Source organism: Phragmites australis, chromosome 5, assembly GCF_958298935.1.
Source record: "Phragmites australis chromosome 5, lpPhrAust1.1, whole genome shotgun sequence".
In the NCBI taxonomy this organism is placed as follows: Eukaryota; Viridiplantae; Streptophyta; class Magnoliopsida; order Poales; family Poaceae; genus Phragmites; species Phragmites australis.
The window spans coordinates 26,604,863-26,630,252 of record NC_084925.1 but is presented as its reverse complement, the minus strand read 5'-3'; the positions used below and the strand labels follow the sequence as shown (position 1 = coordinate 26,630,252).

The 25,390-nt window shown below is 43.9% G+C and overlaps 3 protein-coding genes across 15 annotated transcripts; 2 read left to right on the top strand and 1 right to left on the bottom strand.

The window, feature by feature from the left end:
• The first annotated feature begins 858 nt into the window (after positions 1-858).
• On the top strand, positions 859-1,897 carry LOC133917530 (protein GL2-INTERACTING REPRESSOR 1-like). The gene is made up of 2 exons (XM_062361413.1): positions 859-971; positions 1,052-1,897. Exon 2 carries the CDS (start codon positions 1,098-1,100, stop codon positions 1,485-1,487), a length of 390 nt encoding a protein of 129 aa, XP_062217397.1. The 5' UTR covers positions 859-971; positions 1,052-1,097; the 3' UTR covers positions 1,488-1,897.
• Positions 1,898-10,515: 8,618 nt separating this feature from the next.
• LOC133919042 (uncharacterized) lies at positions 10,516-16,435 on the bottom strand. Of its 13 annotated transcripts, none has more exons than XR_009909888.1 (4): positions 16,229-16,435; positions 15,798-15,836; positions 11,613-13,859; positions 10,516-10,536 (listed from the first exon to the last, which is right to left on the bottom strand). XR_009909888.1 is itself a non-coding variant. In XM_062363255.1 (4 exons), the coding sequence occupies exon 4, from the start codon at positions 13,857-13,859 to the stop codon at positions 11,901-11,903; it is 1,959 nt and encodes a 652-aa protein (XP_062219239.1). In that variant the 5' UTR covers positions 15,425-15,440; positions 15,798-15,836; positions 16,229-16,435; the 3' UTR covers positions 11,467-11,900. The 13 variants fall into 13 exon arrangements, 10 of the variants coding, with proteins under 10 accessions (XP_062219239.1, XP_062219237.1, XP_062219242.1 ...); XR_009909886.1 differs by lacking the exon at positions 10,516-10,536 and adding an exon at positions 10,578-10,687; XR_009909887.1 differs by lacking the exon at positions 10,516-10,536 and adding an exon at positions 10,738-11,357.
• Positions 16,436-16,642: 207 nt separating this feature from the next.
• LOC133917528 (pectinesterase inhibitor 8-like) lies at positions 16,643-17,668 on the top strand. The gene has a single exon (XM_062361412.1). It carries the CDS (start codon positions 16,772-16,774, stop codon positions 17,303-17,305), a length of 534 nt encoding a protein of 177 aa, XP_062217396.1. The 5' UTR covers positions 16,643-16,771; the 3' UTR covers positions 17,306-17,668.
• Positions 17,669-25,390: the final 7,722 nt, after the last annotated feature.

The following is a 25,390-nucleotide window of genomic DNA, read 5'->3' as shown; positions in this document are numbered from 1 at the left end:
AACACCAACCTCTGCCCCTCTCCTGGCCGTCACCTTCTCTTCTGGTCATTATCCACCACCAGGCACCAGCACAAACAAATGCTTCCCTCTCAGTTGGCACTTCCCTCTTCCACCTCGCTCGAGGGCTCGCCTGCCCTATTCACTTCAGCTCACCTCTGCCAGGCTGCCTGACACCACGAACTCTCAATTCCATAAAACAGAAACATGAATGTGAGCAATGAAGTTTGCATAGCGCTGCTACTCTCATCCACGAGAGAGAGAAAGAGAAGTAACTAGTGAGTGTGCTTAGAAGAAAAACATTACGGGTAAATAAAACTTACCGAAGATCATTAGTAAACACGGTTTATTAGAAATATAGGATAGGTTAAACAGAACTCAAACAAAATATCAATAAATATGGTATTTTTTTCTACCGGTGTCGTCCGGTTGAACCGGATTTACCGCTGATTTTTTGCCAAACAAAATAGTGCAGCATTAAAGAAAACCAATTGACTTTCCTCTCTCCCGGGATCCCACTGTTCATTTCTTCTATAAATACTTGCTGCCATCTCTTCTTCTTCTTCCCCCACCAGCCCAGAGGAAATTAAACATCCTCAGATCGAAGTGAGTGTGCTTAGAAGAAAAACATTACCGGCAAATAAAATTTACCAAAAATCATTAGTAAACACGGTTTATCAGAAATATCGGATATGTTAAACAGAATTTAAATAAAATACCAATAAATATGGTTTTTTTTTCTACCAGTGTCCTCCAGTCGAACCGGATTTACCGCCGATTTTTTGCCGAACAAAATAGTGCAGCATTTAAGAAAACCAATTGACTTTCCTCTCTCCCGGGCTCCACTGTTCATTTCTCCTATAAGTACTTGCTGCCATCTCTTCTTCTTCTTCCCCCCACCAGCCCAGAGGAAATTAAACATCCTCAGATCGAGCACTCCTGCGACTGCAGATCATCAGAAGCATCACAACACAGTAAGGCCTCTCTTGGCAGTACCATCAGAATTATCAGCATAATCCAGTAGTTAATCTTGTTTATGCTCATGGATACGCAGGCAATCAGGGTGCGTGTGTGCCTGAGGGGCAGCGACAGAGAGCAGGATGAGCTGGGGCAGCAGTGGCGGGTGGGGCCTGGACCTGAACCTGTCACCGCCGCCGGCGCGGGGAGGAGAGAGGGTGGTGGAGTCGTCGGATGACGAATCGTCGTCGCCGAGCTCGTGCCTGTCGTCTGAGGGCGAGCGGGAGCAGGGGTACGGGCTGCAGTGGTCGGACAGCCCGGAGGCGATGTCCATGGTGCTGGCGGCCTGCCCGCGCTGCCTCATGTACGTCATGCTCTCCGAGGCCGACCCGCGCTGCCCTCGGTGCCGCAGCCCCGTCCTCCTCGACTTCCTGGACCACGGCAGCGCCAACAACCACGTCAACGGTGGCGGCGAGGACAGCCTCAACCGCAACAGCGCCCGCGGCAGCAGCAGGAGGAACAATAGGGCATGATCAACGGAGGCCGGCAGCATCAAGAACAAGGAAGTCCTTGCTCCAGAAGTTCGCCTCGATTAATAATTAGTATTCAGTACTTTTCCAATATGTCATTACAAGAACTGTTCCAATATGATCTGCCATTACGCCGAGGTAACCGTGGTATATCACGGATACACTGGAGAGCTAGCATCACATCCCATGTCTCTGGTTCGTCTCTGTTCAATCCCTGCAGGAAATAGCTGCCCTGCTCAGATGATGAGGGGCCATTCCTCTCCTAGCTTTTCACTTCTCCTTGCGGCCATATGTTCTTTTTTCTTCGCGATCAGTGTGATGAACAAATAATCATTTGACCTCCAAATGGATTGAAAAGAGGCCGCTCAACAGCAGCAGATGAGTTGGTATTGGATACATACATACATACACAGGCAATGATCAACCTGCAACCTGCAAGTGTGATGAAGTTTCACGTCACACTAAATACAATAAATATTCTGGAGCAGTTGAGAGACGAAGAAGATAATTGCATGCATGAGCATGACGCGACGCAATGAATACGCCAATTAATTCCAGCCCCTCGTCGTCGTCACTCCATGAACACGCATCCATCTGAACACTAGCAATACGTGCATCGTGACGCGCATGTGCCGATTTTACTGTTTGCGTGATGTGTATCCTAGACCGTCTCCGCATTAAGTGAGAGGATCCAAGTTCCGCGACGCGGTGCCACCTTAATTGCCGCTTCCTTCTTGGTCAACTTTGGACGTGTTTGGTTCGGCTGCTCCACTCATGCAGGATGCGCGTGTGCAGTCAGACGGAGAGAGACTGACGTTTGGATGACTGCACTGGTGGGAAAAGCTGTACCCGCCGGTGCAAATGCATCCGCCCAGCCAGGCCGGCGGGAAACGCCGGATTCGACCGTTTCTCCCGGGCCTGGCCGGCGGGATGCAGCAGATTAGTACTAATGACGAATAATTAATGAATATTAGCTCATATTAATATTTTTTAAATTAGATTAAAGTTTAATATGATAAATTAATTATTATAGAGTGTATTTATGTTAAATAAACATCATATTAATACTTGTTTTTTATTTCAATCTAATGTAACATATACTCATGCGAACAACCAAACACAATCTCTTCTCAGCTAGATTGAACACATACAGCCAACCAAACAGACCCTACTGCATCTCCTCAGCCTGTCTCAACTCAGCCTGCATGAGCCATACGAGCCAGGCTGAAGACGTTCGGGCAACCAAACACACCCTTTGCCACTCCCCGAACTGATTCATGTGCGATTTTTCACAAAGATTAGTTGCGCCTCACGTCTCCACTAAACCCGGTCCTAATCACGTACTCCTGATCTTTAACAAAGTACGTAGATTTGGTGGTGCATTTCTCCAGATTGGTGTGCAATTTTTCATAAAGATTAGCCGGCTCATTTATTTTTTATTCTGAAAATATCAATACTGCTAATGAACAACAGTCAACAATGATAGCAATTTGATTATCACTGCCTGCTGTATGTTGCTGGTTCCAAAACCGATAATAAAGAACTATTATGTAGTAGTGTAATTTGTAGCTGTCAAACGACAAAAATCCTGCTATACACCGCAGCAGGAGCAGAAGTGTAGGAGTATGTAATCGAACAATATTGCAATGTCATTATATATTTATAACGATTGAAGGGACGGAAGTTGCCATTGTGATACATCCTTTCCCAATGGACAACAATAATCGATGTTGAAGTTGTAAATTGATCGCAATATATCAGTTGTAACATTATCCCTTAATCAATTTCTTCATCTGTATATAGCATAATGAAAACTCCTAAAAACCTTGTCGAAAAAATATGAGAAGAAATGTAATTGTAATATGCTATCAAAAACTCCTTAAAACCCTAGTGAAAAAAATATTAGGAAAAAATAATGTGCATATATGAATGCTTATATTAATATTATCTCATTAAAAACCTCATATGAGTACTATTATGAAAAACTCATAAAAGAAAAAATAGTACAATATTTATGATCTAATGATCACTAACATGTTATATTTTATGAGTTTACTCACCTAAACTTTGCAAATCTCCGAAGTTGTATCATACTAATTTTATGAACGTATTTCTGGAATGTAGATGTTGGTATGGATTTTGTGAATAAATCTGCTAGATTTTTACAAAACTTTATTTGCAAAACATTAATTTCTCTACTTTTCTATAATTTATGGGGATAAAATAATTTTGGACCAATGTGTCTTGTGATATTGCTCTTTATATAACTTTTTGCATTTGAACAATACAAGCAGCATTATCTATATAAATAATTATAGGATATTTTGATGAACCTATACCACATGATCCTTGAATATGATTAATCATTCTGCGAAGCTATACACATTCACATGATGCTTCGTATAAAGCAATTATTTCAAAATAATTAGTAGAAGTGTCCAATAAAGTTTGTGATCTGGCATTATGAGGATCAGATAAATATCTTGATTTCTCTGATAGAATAAATCAAGATCTTTTGTACCATTGAAATATCTAAGGATATACCTTGCGTCAACCAAATATCTTTTAGTTGAGGCAGCACTATGTCTACCTAGCAAGTTGACTATAAATGCAATGTTAGATCTAGTGTAATTCGCAAGATACATAGTGTTCCTATGATATTGAGCAAGTATCTATTCATCATCATCCCTACCTCTTTAATGGATCTTTATCCATATCAATAGATCGAACGACTATATAGGTTTTTTTATGGATATAATTTATCCATATTGACTTTCTACAATATTTTCTCAATATATGCAGATTGGTGTATCAGTATTCTTGAGGGAAAGTACTCCAGTAGTAAACTTAAGCAAAATTTGGTGTTACCCAAGTTTTTCATCTCGAATTATGTGATAAGATGATTGCTTGCTTCTTTAATGTCTTGTATATTTCTAATGATATTAAGATCATCGACATATACTGAGATGATGCAAATTTCTATTAGGGATTTCTTTATGAATACGAATAGGTAATCATCATTATTTGAATAACCTTTTTGTGAAAGGAACTCACTCAGTCGGTTGTACCATTTTCTGGTGGATTGTTTTACACCACATAGTGACTTTTGTAGTTTTACACAATACATGTTGCGGTTTGCTTTTGGATTTGGATTTTTAAGCCCTTTAGGAACTCTCATATAGATGTCAAAATCAAGTGACCCAAATAAGTATGTGGTCACTACATCCATTAACTACATAGATAAATTCATTCGCACGGCCAATGAAATCAAATATTAGGACGTTATTCCACTCATAACAAGAGAGCATTTTTCATTGTAATCAAATGCCAAGTCTCTATGTAAATCGTTGTGCTACAAGTCTCGCTTTCTATGTCACCACCTTATTCTTTTTCATTTCTTTTCCAAATGAAAACCCATTTGACTCCCACAGGAAAAAACATTATGAGGAGTAGATATTACTAAAGAAAATATCTCTCTTTTATTAAGCGAGCGTAATTCTACCTAAATTGATTCCTTCACCCAGTTTGATCGCTTGAGGCACTCTGCCATAGACATTGATTCTGGATCCACATAAAGGTCTTCGCCAATTTTTGAAGAGAAATATATGTCGACAATTATAGTCTTTCTATTATATGATTTTCCTTAATCAATATAGTTTGTGGAAATTTCATTTACATCTTCTAACTCCTTATGATTTCCCATAACGATGGAGTCTGGATGTTCCCATATCCTAGCATTTAAATTACTGTGTACATTTATGTTGGATCCTAAATGTTGAGCATCTATTATGTGTGTTTCAACTTGAGGTTGAATTTTATTTACTGATTTAGAAGATATCTTCTTTACTTCCACGGATCCTTTTGAGAAATATTTTTCTTTGTGACCAGATTTCTCCCCCTCTTATTTGTATTTAGGAGATGAGTGGTTTTATGAGGTACCTCCACTCTTTCTGATGGATATTGTTGAGACCGGTCAAAAAAACTAACCAATCTTATTTATGTGCTCAACCCAGAAATTAATCCCAACATATAGTGACTTCATAGATGAATTTCATTACAATATCACACTTAATTGTCATCAACGTCTTACAAAAGTGACATTCGAGTGCCAATATCCAAATAAAATTGTAGCATAGCTATGTAAACTCTAATCCTTCACAACATCTCCACATGCACGATCGACGTAGAATGCATCTTAGAACGATCTATCCTCAGCGTACTCGTCAATTCCTTCTGTAACTAAGTGTTTGATGATAGCAAGAGTAAGCTCGTATCATACTCAGCAAGTTATGAGGAATAATATGCATATGAAGGTTTGACAACAATATGGCAATATGAATCTTTTGCATGAACAACATTTAAGTAAAAGTATTTGAAAAGTAGTAGTAATTAAGTGAATGACTGTAAATAAACAACCACCTCAAAATTCCAACCATCGTGATTTAGCCAACCTTCAAATACCTCAACCAAGGTTCCCATCACCAAGGTTGAACGACATCTCAATCATAATTCCTACCACTATGATTGATCAAACCAACCAAACCATCAAATTCAAATCATGTGAGGTTTTTCTTGCCACTCATAACCATGAGTACGATTGATTTACTAGTTCTACACTCTACATAGGTCATACACTTTACACATAAGTCATGATTATCCATTATACCCTTGTTCGTGAAACACTTACACACTTTCGAGGTATGTGGTTAGGAAATCACTTCAAATCCTTTACAATGCCTCTCTCAAAATGTGCATACCCGCTAAGGTTTCACCGTCGTGTGAATACACCTCATCAATAGAAGCTCCCTCTTACGCCAATGTAACACCCTGAAAGTACACCCTTATGTTCCACACAACTGGATGGTATACATAATGCTGAGAGTATGCAAATTAATCAGCTAAGTCCATCCCATTTTAAGCTTGTGGTTGTACTATTTACATAGAAAGATCACTCCACAAACCGGTTATTAGATTTGAGCAAGACTATCACATTCCAACAATACGTGCTATATCGGTCTCATCAAACCATTGCTCAAATCCCCATACCATGTTGCTATAAAATTATGCCATCATCTTTTATCATTGTTGCATATGACCATTATCAAGTTTCGTAGATCAATTATTATGATCACCGTCCCAAAGCGAGGCTAAGCATCATCTACTCTTCTATAACCCTGGTGACAAGGATGATAAGAGAAAACTAGGGTAAAGCGTAACTTTTATGATTCTTGGTAAATTATTAGCATGCATGTTTGTAAAACAAAATATTTTAAAAATTGGGTTAAATATATTCAAGAACGCAACTTGGCTTTACTGTTCCCAATTGGATCTTCAAAGTCTTGATACTACAGTTCTTCTAGGTCCTTCAAAACATTAATGTCTTCTTGCAATATAAGCAAAAAGGCAACACATAAACACTAATATCCAAAAAGAACCAAATATCATACAAAAACCATAATCACACATAAAATCACACTTATTTGGTGAATCTGACGAAAGAACGAGTCAAATCAGGGCTACGGTTAATAAGTTACAACTTCCAAAAAAGTTAAGATAGGACAAAAAGATTATCTACAGATGAAATTATATTGCTAGGAATTTTCTAGAATTTCCTAAAGTCATCTATGATTTTCAAAGAATTTCTTGGAATTTTTAAACATTTATTTGAATTAAAAAATATATAAAACATTATAAATAAATAAAACCAATAAAAACTATTAAGCATTATTAAAAATTATTTTTAGAATTAGTCCTATTTTCAATATTATTTTTGTACTAAAAAACTAATTATTGAGTAATATATATTATGACATCAGCAAGGCATTAAAATAAAAGAAAAGAAAAAAGCTGACTCTGCATGCCACGTGTGCACACTGGCTGAGTTGGCACTGCCACGCATGCAAATGCACTGACGCTGCCACTGACTCAGCACGCTAACATGGCGCTAGCGGCGTCACGGTACTCTTAATGCCTGACATTAAGTTCATTAAACTCAGACCGTTTGATCGGGATCTGATGGTTTAGATCTATTTCTACCGAATTGGTACGCAAGATGTAATCACATTTGTTAACACAAGATACGACTGTAGCAGACTTACCCCCTTCTTCTCCGATCAACTCGAGGCGGCGGCAACCTCTTCTGCGGCGGCATGTCACCGGAATCTTGTCGAAACCTCATCGCGCAGCACGGCGTATTCCGACGAGCAGTGGTTCTTGAGCTCATGGCAAACTTGGCTAGGGTACACGTCTGCAGCGGCGGGATGTGTGGAAAGCTGGCGACGGTGATGTGTGGCTAAGGTGCTCGGAGCTCGCAACACCATGGTTCTAATAGCGATTTCGCCTCGGTGAGTTGGGCAAAAGATGTGGTAAGGTCTGGGGAGGGTGCTGGTGGCTCCTATTTATGCTCAAGGCGATCGGAGAGTCCTAATTTGAGCCGAATAGGGTTATGAGTCTGGCAGCTTCACGTTTCCAAATCCCAAGTTGATTTCATCTTTTGAACGCGCTCTCTTGAAGATAAAATAGGCAAAAGACTCTAGGGGATCATATGAATTCTATAGTAAGCTTATAGAGGGTACCTCGCACGGATTGAGCTCAATTCGAGTCAGATTCGAATTGGCTGGCATTTAGGGCTCGAGGTTGATCTCGGGTCTTGCTTGGGCTTGGTGGAAAACAGCGTGGGCCACTTATTCATACCGGTCGAATGGACGGGTTTTGATGGTCACCAAGCATACTTTGGCTCGGGCGTCGCTTCTTCATGTGATCCCTTTTGGCCGCCGACGTGCTAGTCTGAAGCAGCGAGGAGAGGGGCGGGAGGGAGGAGAGGAGGAAGGAGGCCGGTCAGCTGGCGCACGTTTGGGCTAGAAGGGAAAGAAAGCACGAGGCCTGGAGAAGAAAAGAGAAGGAAAGGGAGAGTGAGATGGCGGCCGGGCCGGGCCGAAAGAGAGAAAGAGAGAGAGTTGGGTTGGGTTTAGGAATCTCGGCCTAGAAACTTTTCTCCATTTCCAAAACCTTTTTCTATTTCTTTTCTACCTTTTGTATTCCTATACTTGTATACTCATACTTGTACACTTATGTATATGTGTGTATATATACTCCCAAAACATATATTAGCACATATAAATAATTGAACAATTATCAAGCAAATATTTATTTATAGGCACATATATACTTACATATCCTCATAAAATAAAATAGCTCCTTACACACACACACATACATAGATACACATACATATATGTACATATGTATTTATTACATATACTTAGGACTTATTTAGTTTTGCAAAAGTTTTGATTATCTTTATAGACATAGTTTTTATTTCTTTTGTGTTATAAAATTGGGCTGTTACAAATATGTGATTTAGTGACACATTTGTATTCAGTAAATGCATTTGGCATATTATCTGCAATGTGTTGTAAAATTATGATTATCTGAATTTCTTGTTCAGATTCTTTCGTACGTAGATCTAAGGATTGAATACTTGTGACATTTCAATATATTTCCTTGTATCCTTTGTGGTGCATTTCTCTCCCTAGTTCTAGAAAATTATCCTCATAAAAAATACAATCAACATATTGGACTGTGAATAGGTTCCATGTTAGGGGGCTCAATGTATTTTATGATTGACAGAGAATTATACCCCTACATAAAATCTCTAAATTTATGTGAGGGTCCATTGATGTACGTTGTAGTGATGATATTAGTACGTATGCAGTGCAATCAAATTTTCACAAATGGGAAATACTTGGTTTATTTTCACATACTAATTGCAACGGGGAAGCCATATGATATGTAGTCGATCGAATTTGGATCAAATCTGCGGCGTGTAATTTTGCATAACCCTAACAAGATGTTGCTAACTTGCAATTCTGTAGGAGTGGTCGTGCAATTAATTTGACTCTCTTGATAAGAGATTTCGCTAGACCATTTTAAGTATGGACATAAAGTATTGAATATTCTAAATTGATATCTAGAGTCCTACAGTGGTCATTGAATGCTTGTGAAGTAAATCCCATGTAATTATCCATCCGAATGGATTTGATCATGTGCTCAGGGTAATTTGCTCATAATTTGGTAGTTTGAACAATTAATTTAGCAAAAAAATAGTTTCCTATAGATAAGAGACACACATGTGACCATCTTGTTGATGCATCAATCAGCGCCATAAAGTATCTAAATGTAATGGTTGATTAAGATCACATATATCTCCTTGAATGAGTTAAAAATTAAGTTAATCATTTTTAATTTTTGAGGTAAAAGGGTCTCAGAATTAATTTACCTATGCCACATATGATGCACACAAAATCTGATGATTTTGAAAATTTTGCAACATTAATATTATGATCAACGCAATTTCTAATAATTTTTCTCGTTATCCCTATACGAGGATGACTAAGATGATCATGCCAATTCTTAAATTTATTAAGATTCTAAAAAATCATTTTAAACACAACATGTGATTCGAGTTTAATGTATGTGTATAACAATCTAGATGATAAGAAAGGATTTTTCTCTAGCATTTGCTTATCATATTCGTTGGATTTGGTGAGAAATAAATATTTATTATCGTTCTCAGTTTGAGTTTCCACATGAAAACCATTTATACGCATATCTTTAGAACTGAGTAGGGTATGAATGGAATCGGGATACAAGAGTGTATCCTCGATCACTATGTGTGTACCCATAAAGAGAATAATTATAGCTCGATTTAAACCCACAATTAATATATCGTGTACAACGATGGTCATAACATTTACATGTTTCTTTGTATGAGTATGAAATTTTTTTTTGTCTCTTGTAGTACTGTATTAATGGTATAGTTCTCCATCTGATTGATTCCTGCACAAATTCACCGTTTGATGTCAATTAATGGATGGTAGAACAGAAGTGTTGATAACATGATGAAGTATGTAATCGGACACTAGAGAATGGAATGAATTGGTTGTCTTTCATTTTAATGCCATTGTACATTTATACAGATTGAAGGGACCGAAGTTACCGTTAGGAGACATCTCTCTCCAATGGACAACAATAACCGATGTTGCCGTTGCAGCTGTAAATTGATCACAAATTATCAACCGCAACAAAAAAAAAAAAGGCAGCAACAGAGAGGGATCGAATTTGACGCAGAGCAAGAAAATGACAGGGACCAACAGAGCGTTTGGCATAGACTTGAATGGATATCACAAGAAGCTGGACACAAGCTGCTGATTATAAAGAGAATTTCATTAGAGGTGTTCCTGACTGGTGGAGAATGTACGACAAATCGTAAGTGGTATAGAAAGAATCTACTCAACATATAACCGCAGAAACCTATGTCCAAGTTTCAGAAGCAGCAAGAATTCATATACCAGAATTACTGAAGTGGGTTGGCACGCACTACTAACATGCCAATAATATCTCATGTCCATCAACAATCAACGGTTGTGTTGCGTCACATAGTGCAATTTCATAAATTCAAAGCAACTTCATACTGTCGGCAGCAGTACTAAAATATCGTAAGTTGATCCCAGCCAAGACCAACGCTGGTCAAAAGAAGACTAGGGATCCCAATATTCCCATTATCCAGCACATTACAACCAGAAGGCTGCCTCTGGAGGTAGCTAGGCAGTGACAAATCTCCACCATGGTTGACCGTTTGCTAACATTTTCACATTGAACGCTCAATCCCAAGTAACAATCACAAGCATAAAAGTCACATGAAGCAGAAAAACTAGAAAACGCCCAACAGTATCCGTCATCAGTGTGCTCTTCATGACAAATATTAATATGTTGTGCTAATGTTATACATGAAGGTTGCTGCTTCCGGTGGAACAATGTCCTTAAATATCCAGACCTTGATGGAGAGACAACTTTCTCAACTTCATGGTAGGCCTGACAGACGAGACTGGTTACTTTCTCCTAAAATTATAACATCCTTGATGTCTGTTGACCTACTGGGATCGAACTTTCAAACATTGCAACTCAAAAGACACATGAGATGGAAAAAGCATAACCACATCTAGATGTGACATGGTGAAATCTCAAGTAATGCATAACATTGACAAAACGTATTACCATGTTGGAAAATAGATCATATAGGCCTAAACTTTTACCCGTAAAAAATGTAGCAATGGAAACACCTATTACCTGTGGCTCTTGTAGTTAAGGGCTCTACTCATGTTCATGGAACACCTATACTGGGGAAAACTAACAGGCTTGTATTACACTCAACCCCGTCAGGTTGGCAGGGAAAATTAGTTCCCCTCCCAGTATGAAGGTATCGAGCCTAATCCTAACATCCAAGCAGGCCCTAATAGGGGGCAGAGCAAAACCTAGCAATGACACACAAACCTTGTCATTCTCAAAATGCACTCGCAACTGCAAAGGGCGTATTCATGTAAAGCCTTGGCTGCAACTAGACTACCTTCTGATGGTCTAATGGCATTCCCACCAACCACTGCTGCTTCTGACATACTGATCCACGATACCATATTCTTTGTTCTGCTCAAGTCGCTTAGCATAATTCTCTGTAGATATTGGACCCTTTTTAAGCCGTCGATAGTTAATGATTTCCCAAGGCCACAGGCGTGCAGCACCGAAGTACTTCTCCACTGGTTGATCCGATAAATCCACATCTTGTGCCTTCATCCCGTAGTGCTTCAGAGCTGAAATCACTTCAGTAGTTGTTAGCTTCAAAGACTTGCTTCTTCCATTTTTTGCCAGAACGTCCTGGTTTGACTTCACTGATGAAGTGTCCTCAAAGTTGGCATTCTGACTTTGCACTCCATTGTCAACATTATCATCATAATCATCAACCAAGTTCTTATCCAAATTAAACCCTGTGTAACCAGCAACAATAACATCCTTATCAGGTACAAGTGATTCCCCATTGCTTACGGTATTCAAGTTGAATGAAGTGATCGGGACCTCACTGTTCAATGCTGAACCTTTCCCTTCATGCTCGCTACCATCCATATGTTTGACTTCAGATCTTGTGCAATCCAAATTGCCCTCCAAAGGAGAATTCATCAGACCATCTAGATTTTTGTTCTCTACAGCAGATGATGACTTGTGTTGTGGTGAAGCAGATAGTGAAAATGGGACAGGATGGTTCATATTTGATCTTGATCCTTCACATTGAGTTGGTTGAGATGATTTTGAACTAGAATGTGCAGAATAAGATGGAGAGCATGCTCTAAAACGAGAACGGGAACGGGGAGATCTAGATATTGAATGTGAGGAAGTCCTGTTGGAACGAGATCCCCTAATATTATCTTTGTGAGAGTACCTTGAAGGTTCAGAAAAGAGGGATGACCCAAGTGATCTTTCAGACCTGCTTCTCTTGCGTGTTTCCTTGGTGGATTGTGGCATATTTTCACTGCAGTGGGCATGTGCATGTCTTCTGCTCTCTCTGGGCACATTATTCAACCTAGGCACTCTCATATTCCTCTCAAAAAATGGTTTCCTTCCATCTTTAGCTCTATGATGAGTTTGATCCATTGGATCAACATGAAATTCTGGTCGCATAGTTGAGGGAGGCCCAAATCTTCTCTGCCTCAACTCCCATTTGTCTCTAAAGTTCAATTCATCTCTACTTGCTTTGAATTTACCATCTATCCATTGAGGGCAATTACGGGCAATATGGCCAGCAACGCCACACGTATAGCAGGTTGGAGATCTTGATTTATCGTGGCTTATGTCAACAAGCTTATCGGAGTGATCTTGCCACTTCTCTGAAGAACGTCTATGATCAGGAGAAACATAAGAACTTGCTTTAATCATGTTTTCTGTTTTTTCTTGCCTGTCATAGCCATGATAAGGCTCATAGCGGTCAAAATCATCACCATCTCCACCAGGGGTTTCTTTTCCAGTCTCAGCCCATCTATCATGTTCAATTGCATTTGCATCAGTTTTAGTTGTACCACCTTCATCCCTCTTCATATCCCCTGGATCTTCACCAATGTTGTCTCTAGCATCCTCGACACCCTCAGCGAATTTATCAGATTCCTTTTCTGGTGTAGGCACAGCATCAGGATTATGACTCAGATCACGATTTGCTGGTTGATTCTTCTGGGCTAAAGAATCCTTGAAGCTAATATTGTTCCCACCATCTCTGAAGGTCCTTTCATGAGACGATTCAACAAATCTTGAACTTCTCCTGAAACCCTGAGAAAATCTGGGCTGCTGTTTTGACCAATTAACAGTAATGCGCTCCCCACATACATATTTCCCCTGCATTGCCCGCATGGCTCGAGCTGCATCATCCTTTGAATCATAAACTGCAAACCCATATCCATCTTTCAGGTTCACGGTGCAACAACCAAATCTCTGGAAAAGATGTTCAAGATATCTGTGCTGCACATCTGGGGAAAGCCGCCCAATATGCAATGACATCTACAGCAGCAAAATATTATCTGAGCAAAAAATTCAGTGTAAAGTGATAAAAGAGAAAAAAATATAGCATGGCAAAAAGCTTAATAACTTTCATGCTGACATGAGTATAATTGCATAACCATTCCAGGTACATAGCAAAACTGAACTCAACCGATGGGCACCTACTTCTATCGTGACCAACACTACAATAAATAATGATTTTAAAGCATATTTCTTGTAGTGATTTTATGGATTCGAAGTGTTGAATGGATCATTATAAAGAAATTAATGCTAATGAGGTGCAGCTGCTTGCATGATCACCCTCTCACTAGTACCAATGCAATCAGTACAACTAGTCACTCTCAAAAATCACAACTGGATAGCACACATAAGCTTAAAAAAGGACAGTAAGTAAATTCAAGCTGATCTTGAACTGACCCAAGCTTGCATAAATGTATGATTTTACAGATATACTACCCCATGGCTCTTAGTCTCTTACAGAACTGCTTCCAAGCATTACAACAAATTTCATATCCCTGTGTATCCACCAGTCACTGTGCACATGATCCACATTGCATAATGCTTTAGGATGCAGAACACAATAAAATTAAATATATAATACTACTTATTTCCAATATTACTTCCAAATAGTTTATAATCGTAATGGTTATCATTAATGTTATAACAACTCGCCAAGTATGTATTAGCTTTAGCAGTGTGTAATGGTATGAAGTTTTCTTAGGGTGGGGTACAACTTTGAAATTCAGTCGTTAAATCTCCTAGATGAATGGCAGGGATACTCCAGATCTGCTAAACTCGTCATTTTATAGTACAAATAAATATAAATTACTCAATCCCTAGCTTACTCAAGCTTTTTGAGATCAAACGCAATAGGTCATTAGCCTTATGTTGCATGTTTGAGCCAAGCTTAAGCTTCAGTAAGTTGACTTCAATCCAGTAAAATCAACTTGTGCATTAAAAAAATGATCTTGATCTAGTGAACAAGCATGTGCAAGCTCAATAGGCTCACTCATGAGTCAAGACCAGCCCTATATCCGGCTCTACATTGCATAGTTAAGTAAAAGACAAGAGAGTATTGATTTACATCAAGGTTCGACTTCTGTTTCTGCTTAGGTCAGCACAATGATAGAATAAGAAAAGGGAATTCAAATGTTTTAGGATTTTTTTTTTTGCGGTACCTATTGCCCACAGAAGATCCGGTAAAGGTATAACCTGCACGAAAGTTGCAGCAAGGGTTCGGAAAACTGGCAGTAACTGGCCAGCTATCACACAGGAAACTGGAACCAATCATGTTTAACCTTTCCAAACACTTCATTGGTTTCATGAATTCGACTTGAATGTGCATTGTTAAAACAAAAGATACTACCATGATTCCCGTATTTGCCAGTATCAGGTACAGCATTCTGATACCTACATATATGTGATTTACCATAGCAGCGATAGCTCTTTAAAAGTTTGCAACTAAGCATTCATTATTCAAATTGCAGACTGCAGTTCCTAAGCAACAGAAGTTACAAAACACATCATTGAGACAGTTGCATCTCAGGATGGCAACCAAAAACCACCTTTGAATTGGCTTTCCTGTTAAGAGATCCAAGAAAAGCAACATGAGAACTCCACGCATTGCATGAAACCTCACTCAAGTTCATCACAACGTTACAAACTTACAACTAATGTCCCAATCAATCACCATCTCATAACTGCAAACTAAAGAAGTACAAGTTACAAACAAAATACTATATTTAAGACTTTTTCCGGAAACCAAACTACTAAAGGACTCCTTCAAAGCACTGGTACAGCGCAAAACAACAAACAACTGCAAATCAAAAGGACAAGAAAGACAACACAACAATGCAGCATTATAGATTCCGCAACCATGCAGAGTATGGTAATAGCAGGCGTATCACATAAGAGAACCTCAAGGTGAGAAACATATACCTTGTTCGTGGTCAGCAAGAGATTTAATAAACCTTCAACCTGCACAAAAAAAAAAACACGTATCAGCGTCTAGTTAGGATTTAATCATAAAAAGTCGATGCAAAGCATGAAACAGGACATGCATAAAAGCGTATGGCGGGATAAAGACAAGGAAGTGCACATGGAAATGGGGTTTCATCAAGCGCCCATACCCCCAAAACAAAAAAAAGATTACAAGAACTAGATTTCGACAGGAATTGTAAGCTAACTAGGGTTCTACCTAGAGTTCAAATCATACCACAAACTATACGGAATTAGGGTTCTATCTTGGATTTAACATAGCAAAATAAACGGGAAACAAGATCAAAACCAGAGTAGCCATGGATGGAACACCTCCGCGACAAAACAACGTCAAACCTCTCCCGGAATTCCAAAAAAAAAAAAAATCGCACCTTGCACCGCACCCACCTCACCCGGATCTAGTGGAAGTTTTGGACGCGGACGTCGATAGATAGAACCGACACCCGGACTCGCGATGCTTCCTCTGGATCGGATTCAGAAGGCGAAGCGAGGGAGGGGGCGAGAGCTCGATCGCTGCCGCCGCTGCAGCTGTTTGTTTCACAGTCGAGGAGCAGCAGCAGCACGACTGCACGAGGAGCTTTGGTTGGACCACCACCTGGGCCGGATCTGTCGTGCTTCACTTATCAGCCCAACCAAACCTTCTGGGCCAGATGCACGGAAAAGCCTTTACTAATTCCAGCATGGCCCGCTGAGCAGGCCCAAATCAAGAACACGGTCCCACATAAATTCTAGACAATTCGGCCAGTACACACGGTCCCCACCTCAGTATTGTCGCGATTCATAATACAGAGTACAGAGTACACTCCACAGCTTACGCCACCCGGGCTGTCGGCACTCAGCTCAAGCAGCACAAGCAAAGCAATCGTCAGCTCGCGCGCTCCCTGCCGGAATAGTGCCGGCTATCTGCTAGATCGATGACGGCATTCACAGCTCTCGTTCTGGTCGCCACCGCCTTCTTCGTGTTGAGCGGCGGCGCCAGCGCCACCCCGGAGACGACGTGCAGGGCGGCTGCAGACCGCGACAGGCGTGTGGACTACCGCTTCTGCGTGTCGAGGCTGAGCCACCACCACGACAGTCCCGACGCGGACACCTGGGGCCTGGCCAAGGTGGCCGCCGACGTGGGCGTCGCCATCGCCGGCGAAGCCGTCTACGACATCAAGGGCATGCTGTCCAAGCCGCCGACGGGCGCCAGGGCGCGGGCGGCGCTGTCGCGGTGCGCGGAGCTGTACGACGCGGCGGGGTTCGCGTTCGCGGAGGCGTACGACGGGATCAACCGGCGGGACTACGCGGCGGGGAAGGAGAAGGCCGCGGAGGCGGGGTCCCTCGCGCGCCGGTGCGACGACGCCTTCGCGCAGGCCGGCGTACCCCGGTCGCCGCTCGCGCGGCACGGCGCGGAGTCCGTGCAGATAGCGATCGTCTGCACGGCCATCACCAACCTCATCAAGTGATCATGCTAGTTGGATCGATCGCCGACTCCGTCGCGACCTGTCTGTTGAAGTTTGTAATCCTGTCACATTTATCTCGTAGGTTTATTTCCAGCAAAATAAAACCGGTCCATGCAGCGTGAGCTTGTTCACGACTTGGCCGGATCAGTAGCTAGTTAGGTATGCATGCCGTTGCGTTCAGCTTGTGGGATGGCACGAGTACTGGCTGTAACAGCATAGCCTTGGGCATGGTCAAGGGACGTGGGATGGCACGTCCGCATAGCTTGGCCATGGCGCAAGTATAGGATCGTTCGGTTAGTCAGTTGAGCTAATGAGCTGTTTAAATAAAGAAGAGAACAGAACAGAAAAGCTATAACATATTTGCGCAGCGCCAAAAATCCTGAGTGTTCACTGAGTCTTCTTCCCGTTCCTGCTACAACAAGTGGTATTCAGAGCCTTGATCACGTTCTGGTAGCCATGTCCGGCGGGCAGCCTCGCTCCCCTTCCGCGTCCCGGACGCCGACGGCGCCGCACATCCGTGCGCAAAGCCGCAGGCGGAGCACGACGCGACGCAGAGGAGGCCAGGTGGTAGTACAGCAGGTCGTGAGGGAGGCCGGAGGCGGCGGTGGCGACATCATCTGGCCCATGTTGACACGGACCAACTACGCCGAGTGGTCCCTGGTCATGATGGTGAACCTGCAGGCGAAGGCGCTCTGAGACGCGGTCGAGACGGGGGACGCCCCGCACCACGAGGATCGCCATGCGTTGGCGGCGATACTGCGCTCCGTCCCGGAGGAGATGCACGCGTCTCTTGCGGTAAAGGAGACGGCGAAGCTGGCGTGGGACACAATCAAGGTCCAGCGCGTCGGCGTTGAGCGTGTCCGCGAGGCGAACGCGCAGAAGCTCCGCAAGGAGTTTGAGGCCATCTCGTTCTGGGATGGCGAGACGATGGATGAGTTCTCGATGCGCATCTCGGGGCTCGCCGGAAATCTTCGTTCGCTCGGAGACAACCTGGAAGAGGTAAAGGTCGTACGTAAGTTCCTACGTGTGGTGCCTTCCAAGTACTCGCAGGTGGCCATTGCAATCGAGACCTTGCTTGACATCACCACCATGTCGGTTGATGAGCTCACAGGCCGGCTCCGCATCGTCGAGGAGCACATCGACGAGGACAACAACGACGGCGGCTCAGGGAGCCGTCTACTCCTCACCGAGGAGGAGTGGAACGCCCGCCAGAAACAAAGGGAGCAAGGGGGTGGCTCCTCCGGCGGCGACAGAAACCGCGGGCGTGGCAAGCAGCGCGGTCGAGGCCGCGGTGACGGACGCGATGGTGGCAGTCGGGACAGGCCGCCGCTGCAGAACGGCAAGTGCCACAACTACGGCATATGGGCGCACTTCGCCAAGGAGTGCCGCAAGCCACGCCGGGAACGGCGTGAAGGACGCGAGGAGGCGCACCTCGCACAAGTCGACGACGAGCAGCCGGCGATCTTGCTGGCACAGGTGTGCGACAAGGTCATGCACGACGAGGCGCTGCAGCCGAGCGGCGGCCGTGGAGACGGCCCAGGCGTGGTGGAGATCGTCAACCTCAATGAAGAGTGGGTCCTGCCGGTGAACGCTGGCGCCGGGGTGTGGTACTTTGACACCGTCGCTAGTAACCATATGACCGGCGACAGGGGCGTGTTCACCACGCTCGACGAGACGATCAAGGGCACCGTCAAATTTGAAGATGGATCCCTCGTCAACATCTGCGGACGCGGCACGATCGTCTTTGAGAGCCGCCAGAAGGGTCACCGGGCGCTCACTGATGTGTACCTGATCCCCAAGCTACGCAGCAACATCGTGAGTCTCGGGCAATTGGACGAGCTCAGATGCAAGGTGGTCGTCGAGGACGGCGTCCTGCAGCTGTTCGACCGCGAGCGCGCGCTTCTCGCTCGGGTGACGCGCTCCAAGAATCGGCTGTACACGATCAAGCTCAAGCTAGTGGCGCCCATGTGTCTTCTGTCTACGATCCAGGACGAGGCGTGGCTGTGGCACGGGCGCTACGGCCACCTCAATTTCCGCTCGCTGCGCACCCTCGCTCAGAAGGGCATGGCGGAAGGAGTACCGTCGATCGATCGCGTCGAGGAATTCTACGACGGGTGCGCTCTTGGGAAGCAGCACCGCGTTCCGTTCCCGCAGGTGTCCACATACCGCGTCGAGCGTGGGCTCGAGCTAGTCCACAGTGACTTGTGCGGGCCGATCAAACCAGCCACGGCGGGCGACAACAGGTATTTTTTGCTGATTGTTGATGATCACAACTGCTTTTATGTGGATTGAGGTGATAAAGTCCAAAGATGAGGCGTTTAAATGCTTCAAGAGGGTCAAGGCGCTCACCGAGGCAACGTCGGGAAGGAGGCTCATGGCGTTCCGCTCCGACCGTGGTGGCGAGTTCAACTCCGCCGCGTTCCGGGAATACTGCGACGAGCACAGCATCAAGCACTACACCACCGCTCCGTATACGCCGCAGCAAAACGGCGTTGTCGAATGCCGTAATCAGACGGTGGTGGAGATGGCTCGTTGCCTGCTCAAAAGCATGGGCGTCCCGGCAAATTTCTGGGGCAAGGCGGTGCGGACTGCGGTCTACCTTCTGAACCGTGCGCCCACCCGCAGCCTCAACGGAAAAACGCCCTACGAGGCGTGGCACAATAGGAAGCCGAAGGTGCATCACCTTCGGGTGTTTGGCTGCGTGGCGCACGTAAAGCGTCTCGGCCCCGGCATCGACAAACTGGCCGATCGTTCGACGCCCATGGTGTTCGTCGGCTATGAAGATGGCGCGAAAGCCTACCGGGTGTACGACCCGGCGACGAAGCAGCTGCGTGTCACGCGCGACGTGATCTTCGAGGAGCATCGCAGGTGGGACTGGAGCTCCGGCGCAGACGCGCTCCCCACACCGTGCACCACGTTCGAAGTGGTGTACCGCGATCTGCCGGACGCCGGCGGACAGGATCCCATGGAGACACCGCAGCCCGCGACGCCGGTGGTGGAGAACCCCAACAGCCCGCAGCAGGCGACACCGGCTACACCAGCTCCACGCGCCCACGACTGGGCGACACCACCGTCGCACGACACAGAGCGACATGACGCTGACGGCCGGACGCTGCGTTACCGGCGGATGCCCAGCATCCTTGAGAAGCTGTATGAGGCCCGGGAGGTAGAGGAGGTGGAGATTAACCACCTTTGCCTGCTGGCTGCTGAGGAGCCTGGCAGCGTGGAAGAAGCGTTGCAAGAGCCGTGCTGGAGGCATGCCATGGAGGATGAACTAGGCGCGATCCAGAGCAACGGCACCTGGGAGTTTGCTGCGCTCCCGCCTGGACACAAGCCCATTGGCCTCAAATGGGTATTTAAGGTAAAGAAAGATCCTGCTGGTAACATTGTGAAGCATAAAGCCAGGCTGGTCGCGAAGGGATATGTGCAGCGACAGGGTGTGGACTTCGACGAGGTTTTTGCACCGGTGGCGTGCATGGAGACGGTGCGCGTGCTGCTGGCGCTCGCCGCGCACTCTGGGTGGCAAGTGCACCATATGGATGTCAAATCATCGTTTTTGAATGGCGATCTCGTCGAAGAGGTGTACGTGCACCAACCGCCCGGTTTCATCGACTCCGACCACGAGCAGCAGGTACTCAGGCTGCACAAGGCGCTCTATGGGCTGCGGCAGACGTCGCGCACATGGAACATGAAGTTGGACGCTTCGCTCACCACTCTCGGTTTCGAGCGGTGCCCTCTGGAGCATGCCGTGTACAGGAGGTCGACTGAAGCAGGCGCCTTGCTGGTCGACGTCTACGTAGATGATCTTGTCATCACCGGCACGGACGTCAAGGACATCGTGAGCTTCAAGGAGCAGATGCAACACCTGTTTGATATGAGCGATCTCGGCTTGTTGAGTTACTACTTGGGCATCGAGGTCGAGCAGCGTGATGGCATGATTACGCTGTGCCAGAGCACCTATGCAGAGAAGGTGCTGGAGCAAGCCGGCATGGGGAACTGCAACCCGTGCAATACGCCGATAGAGCACCAGCTGCAGCTGATCAAGAACAGCGCCGGCAGCGCTGTCGACGCCACCAAGTACCGGAGTGTTGTGGGGAGCCTACGCTACCTCTGTAACACTAGGCCGGACATCACCCACGCTGTCGGCATCGTCAGCTGGCATATGGAGTCGCCGGGAGCGCCGCACTAGGCGGCGGTAAAACAAATCCTACGCTATGTCCGAGGGACCTCTGGCTATGGATGCTGCTACAAGAGAGCCACGGAGGAGGCCACGCTGGTTGGATACAGTGATAGCGACCTCGCCGGCGACGTCAACGACCGCAAAAGCACCACTGGAGTGGTGTTCTTCCTCAACAACAGCCCGATCACATGGACATCGCACAAACAGAAGGTCGTTGCTCTCTCCTCATGTGAAGCAGAATACATGGCAGCGGCAACCGCAGCTTGCCAAGGCATCTAGCTGAGTCGCCTCTACGGAGAGCTCGCTAGGTGCGATCCCATGATGGTGAAGCTGCTCGTCGACAACAAATCAGCAATCACACTGAGTAAAAATCCGGTGCACCACGACCGCAGTAAGCACATTGATATACGCTATCATTTTATTCGTGAGTGCATCGAAGATGGCAAGGTGTAAGTCGATCACATTGGAACTGACGGACAGCTTGCTGATCTCCTCACAAAAGCACTGGGACCTGTCAAGTTCATTGAGCTGCGGCGGAGTCTTGGTGTCGTTGAAGTGAAGAGATCCTAGGCAACAGGATTAGGGGGTGATTTGTTGAAGTTTATAATCCTGTCACATTTATCTCGTAGGTTTATTTCCAGCAAAATAAAACCGATCCATGCAGCGTGATCTTGTTCACGACTTGATCGGATTAGCAGCTAGTTAGGTATGCATGCCGTTGCGTTCAGCTCGTGGGATGGCACGAGTACCGGCTGTAACGGCATAGCCTTGGGCATGGTCAAGGGACGTGGGATGGCACGTCCGCATAGCTTGATCATAGCGCAAGTATAGGATCGTTCGGTTAGTCAGTTGAGCTAATAAGCTGTTTAAATAAAGAAGAGAACAGAACAGAAAAGCTGTAACGTATTTGCGCAGCGCCAAAAATTCTGAGTGTTCACTGAGTCTTCTTCCCGTTCCTGCTACAACACTGTCGGCGTGTCTCTCGATCCGGTGAAGACACCCAAATCACGATCGAGGTGATCGACGCATACCAAAATGAGCTTGTTGCAGCGAATGGAAGTGAAGGAATAAAAATATTTTCAGTTAGTCTTGATCTTTACTTGCTTAATTAAGTACTTGATGAATGCATGGTTTATTACTTCCTGCTCTTCCCAAGTTCTCAGTACTCTGTTTTCCCACTTACTTTGCCTCGTCTTCTCCGTCCAACGGCCCGGCGACGGGGATAAATTTCGGTAAAATTACGAATTTTGGAGGAAAACATAAATATATTTTTTGATTTTTTTAGCAGAGAACAAAAATGATAGAAATTTTAATAAATTTGTTTTCTCCAATGAAAAAAAATTATAAAATAAAATTGAAATTTCTACAGTGACAATTCGATAGCAAGAGGTGCTTACCTCATTTAGAAAATGCGAGCTTTCTCCTGTCTTTTCTTCTTCAAACTTAGGTCAGTAAGTGGTAACCGAGTCGCGATCTTGATCGCCCCATGCTAACCTCGGCCGTTGTTAATGGTGTAGCCGCGTTGTGGGAGGTGGGTGTATAGAAACCTCGTGCTATCAAAAATTGCTATTAAATATAGCTATGATAAATAGTAATTTTTTTAACGGTAACGGTGTGAGGATCTCCCTTATTTTGGTTTGGCTTCTCCCATGGCTGTTGTTGTGCCGGCTGCGCATGGTGGCATCAGTTGGCCGCGCTGAGGGTGTCTGGTGGCTGGGAACGCATGCGACCCCATCGGAACCGGGTGCAGCCAGACCAGGCCACGTGGTGCTAGTAGACTTAAATTATTGCAGTGGCATGTTCCCGAGGGGCCCTATATGTCGGTTGGACGTAGTAGGACATATCTGGCCCTACCAGGCCATTCTTTCATTTCTTTCACTTTCATTTTCTTTGTTTTGTTTTTTCTATTTTTCTATACATTATTCCTCTGATTTAGGTTTATATTATTTTATTTCGTACACACTCAAAAATTTGTTAAAATAGTATAGTTAAATTGTTCGATATTTTAAAAGACACATACATTTAATGTGGATGTTAGTGTCTTGCGTTAATTGTGAATATCGTAATGGTTTAGCGCTCCTCTAGCACATTGGAATTGTAGAGGAAAAATAGAGGAATCAAATCCAAATTAAAAATTCTTATGAGTGCCCTTTTGGGGCATATTTGGATTAGAGAACAGTAATAGAGGAAGGGGAAAACACATAAAAAGAGATATAAATGCACTAGCAAAACAGATGATTGGAAAATACAATAAAGAGATAGGGAGACGCCTTTGGAACACAGTAAATCACGAACACAGGAACCAGGAAACATGAAATAATAAAAAGACAATAGAACTTAAGAGATAACTAATTAACAAACATATGATTACTGATGGTACTTTTTATCTCTGTTGACACCATTACAAGTGGGACCGGTGGTCCATGCCCAACCCATCCGCGGTTCATCGCACATCATGACGCTTATCATCCTCATCCTCATCACCTGTTCTCTGGTCTCTCTCCAGCCTCCTCTCTCTCTAATCCCAACCCGAGCATGTCCAACAGGCAGCGGACCAAATCGAGCAGCTGGCCTTCGTTCTCATCTGAAGTCCGAGATCCCGCTCTCGTCTGCTCTCTCTTTCCTCTCTCAAAGCGAGGATGATTTTGGATTATCACACAATAATCAATTTGATTGCACGCATGGTGCTTATATAGTTGTAGTTACAGGAGCATGTACTTGAGCTATACGTGGTAACAAACAACAAGATTACAACTTGCCTAACTAATGGTAGTTGATATATGGAAAGGATTGGGCGTCATATCAGGAGGTTGGGCGCCAGATCATGAGATCGTGCTCTGCTGCCGATCGGGAACAGTATCGCGGGAGATGAGGCAGGGGAGTTCAGGTATTCCAACACCCTCGCGTAATTAATTCCTAAAGTTATTATCTGATAAATATAATCATAGCTCGAATATGTTGTGTATCTTAATAGGTTATTTTTGCTTTTTATTCAACTAAGCTTGCTTCACACTATAAAAAACTATTTTCAGAGACAAGTCATAACGCATTTTCACAAACGTTTATCGCATCCGTCTGTGATCGAATGCTTGTGAAAATAAACGATTTTCACAAACATAAATGAGACTGTATATGAAAACAGATTACCACAGACGATTCACTTAAGAAACCACATATGATAATTCCTATTTTTACAATCGGTTTTTTAAACCGACCGTCTATGATAATTGATCCTCGAATCGATATTTTTTTTCCAAAAAAAAAACGATTTATTTTCCTGACCAGGCACCCCCGCGATCGCGTCGTTACAAGTCATGCGATTTTTCGCCCATGTGCGATTTTTGGCACTCACACCCGAGACCTCTCAACTCGCTCGAACCCTCCTTACATCCTACCATAGAACTACTAGTGATACGAATAGCATATGCAATCATTTTAATATTTTCTATCTAAAAATCTAAATGATTATTTGAATATCTAAATGACTTCAAATGAAAAACTTTTTAACTACAAAGTTGTAGATCTCATCGTGAGCTACAATTTTGATATAAAGTTTGTTCTCATCCAACTTCGTATGAAAAAAGTTATTAATTTGTTTAAATAAGCTCTCACCTATTTTGCACGCAGTTCACACAATGAACCGCCTCTAAGCGGTTCACATAAGTAACCGTCTGTGATAATGAGTGATAACTTATCTTAAAAATTTATAATTTTTTCATACAAAAATGGATGAGGACAAACTTTATATAAAAATTGTAACTCTCGACGAAATCTATAACTTTGCAGTTGAAAACTTTTTCAAATGATTATTTGGATATCTAAATGACTTCAAATGAAAATGTTTGCAACTACAAAGTTGTAGACCTCATCGAGGGCTACAATTTTCCTATAAGTTTTTTTTTCTATCC

What these genes read in the sequence shown, in the direction of transcription:
- LOC133917530 (XM_062361413.1), top strand. Translation starts at nt 1,098, where the DNA reads ATGAGCTGGGGCAGCAGTGGCGGGTGGGGCCTGGACCTGAACCTGTCA.
- LOC133919042 (XM_062363255.1), bottom strand. Translation starts at nt 13,859, where the DNA reads ATGTCATTGCATATTGGGCGGCTTTCCCCAGATGTGCAGCACAGATAT.
- LOC133917528 (XM_062361412.1), top strand. Translation starts at nt 16,772, where the DNA reads ATGACGGCATTCACAGCTCTCGTTCTGGTCGCCACCGCCTTCTTCGTG.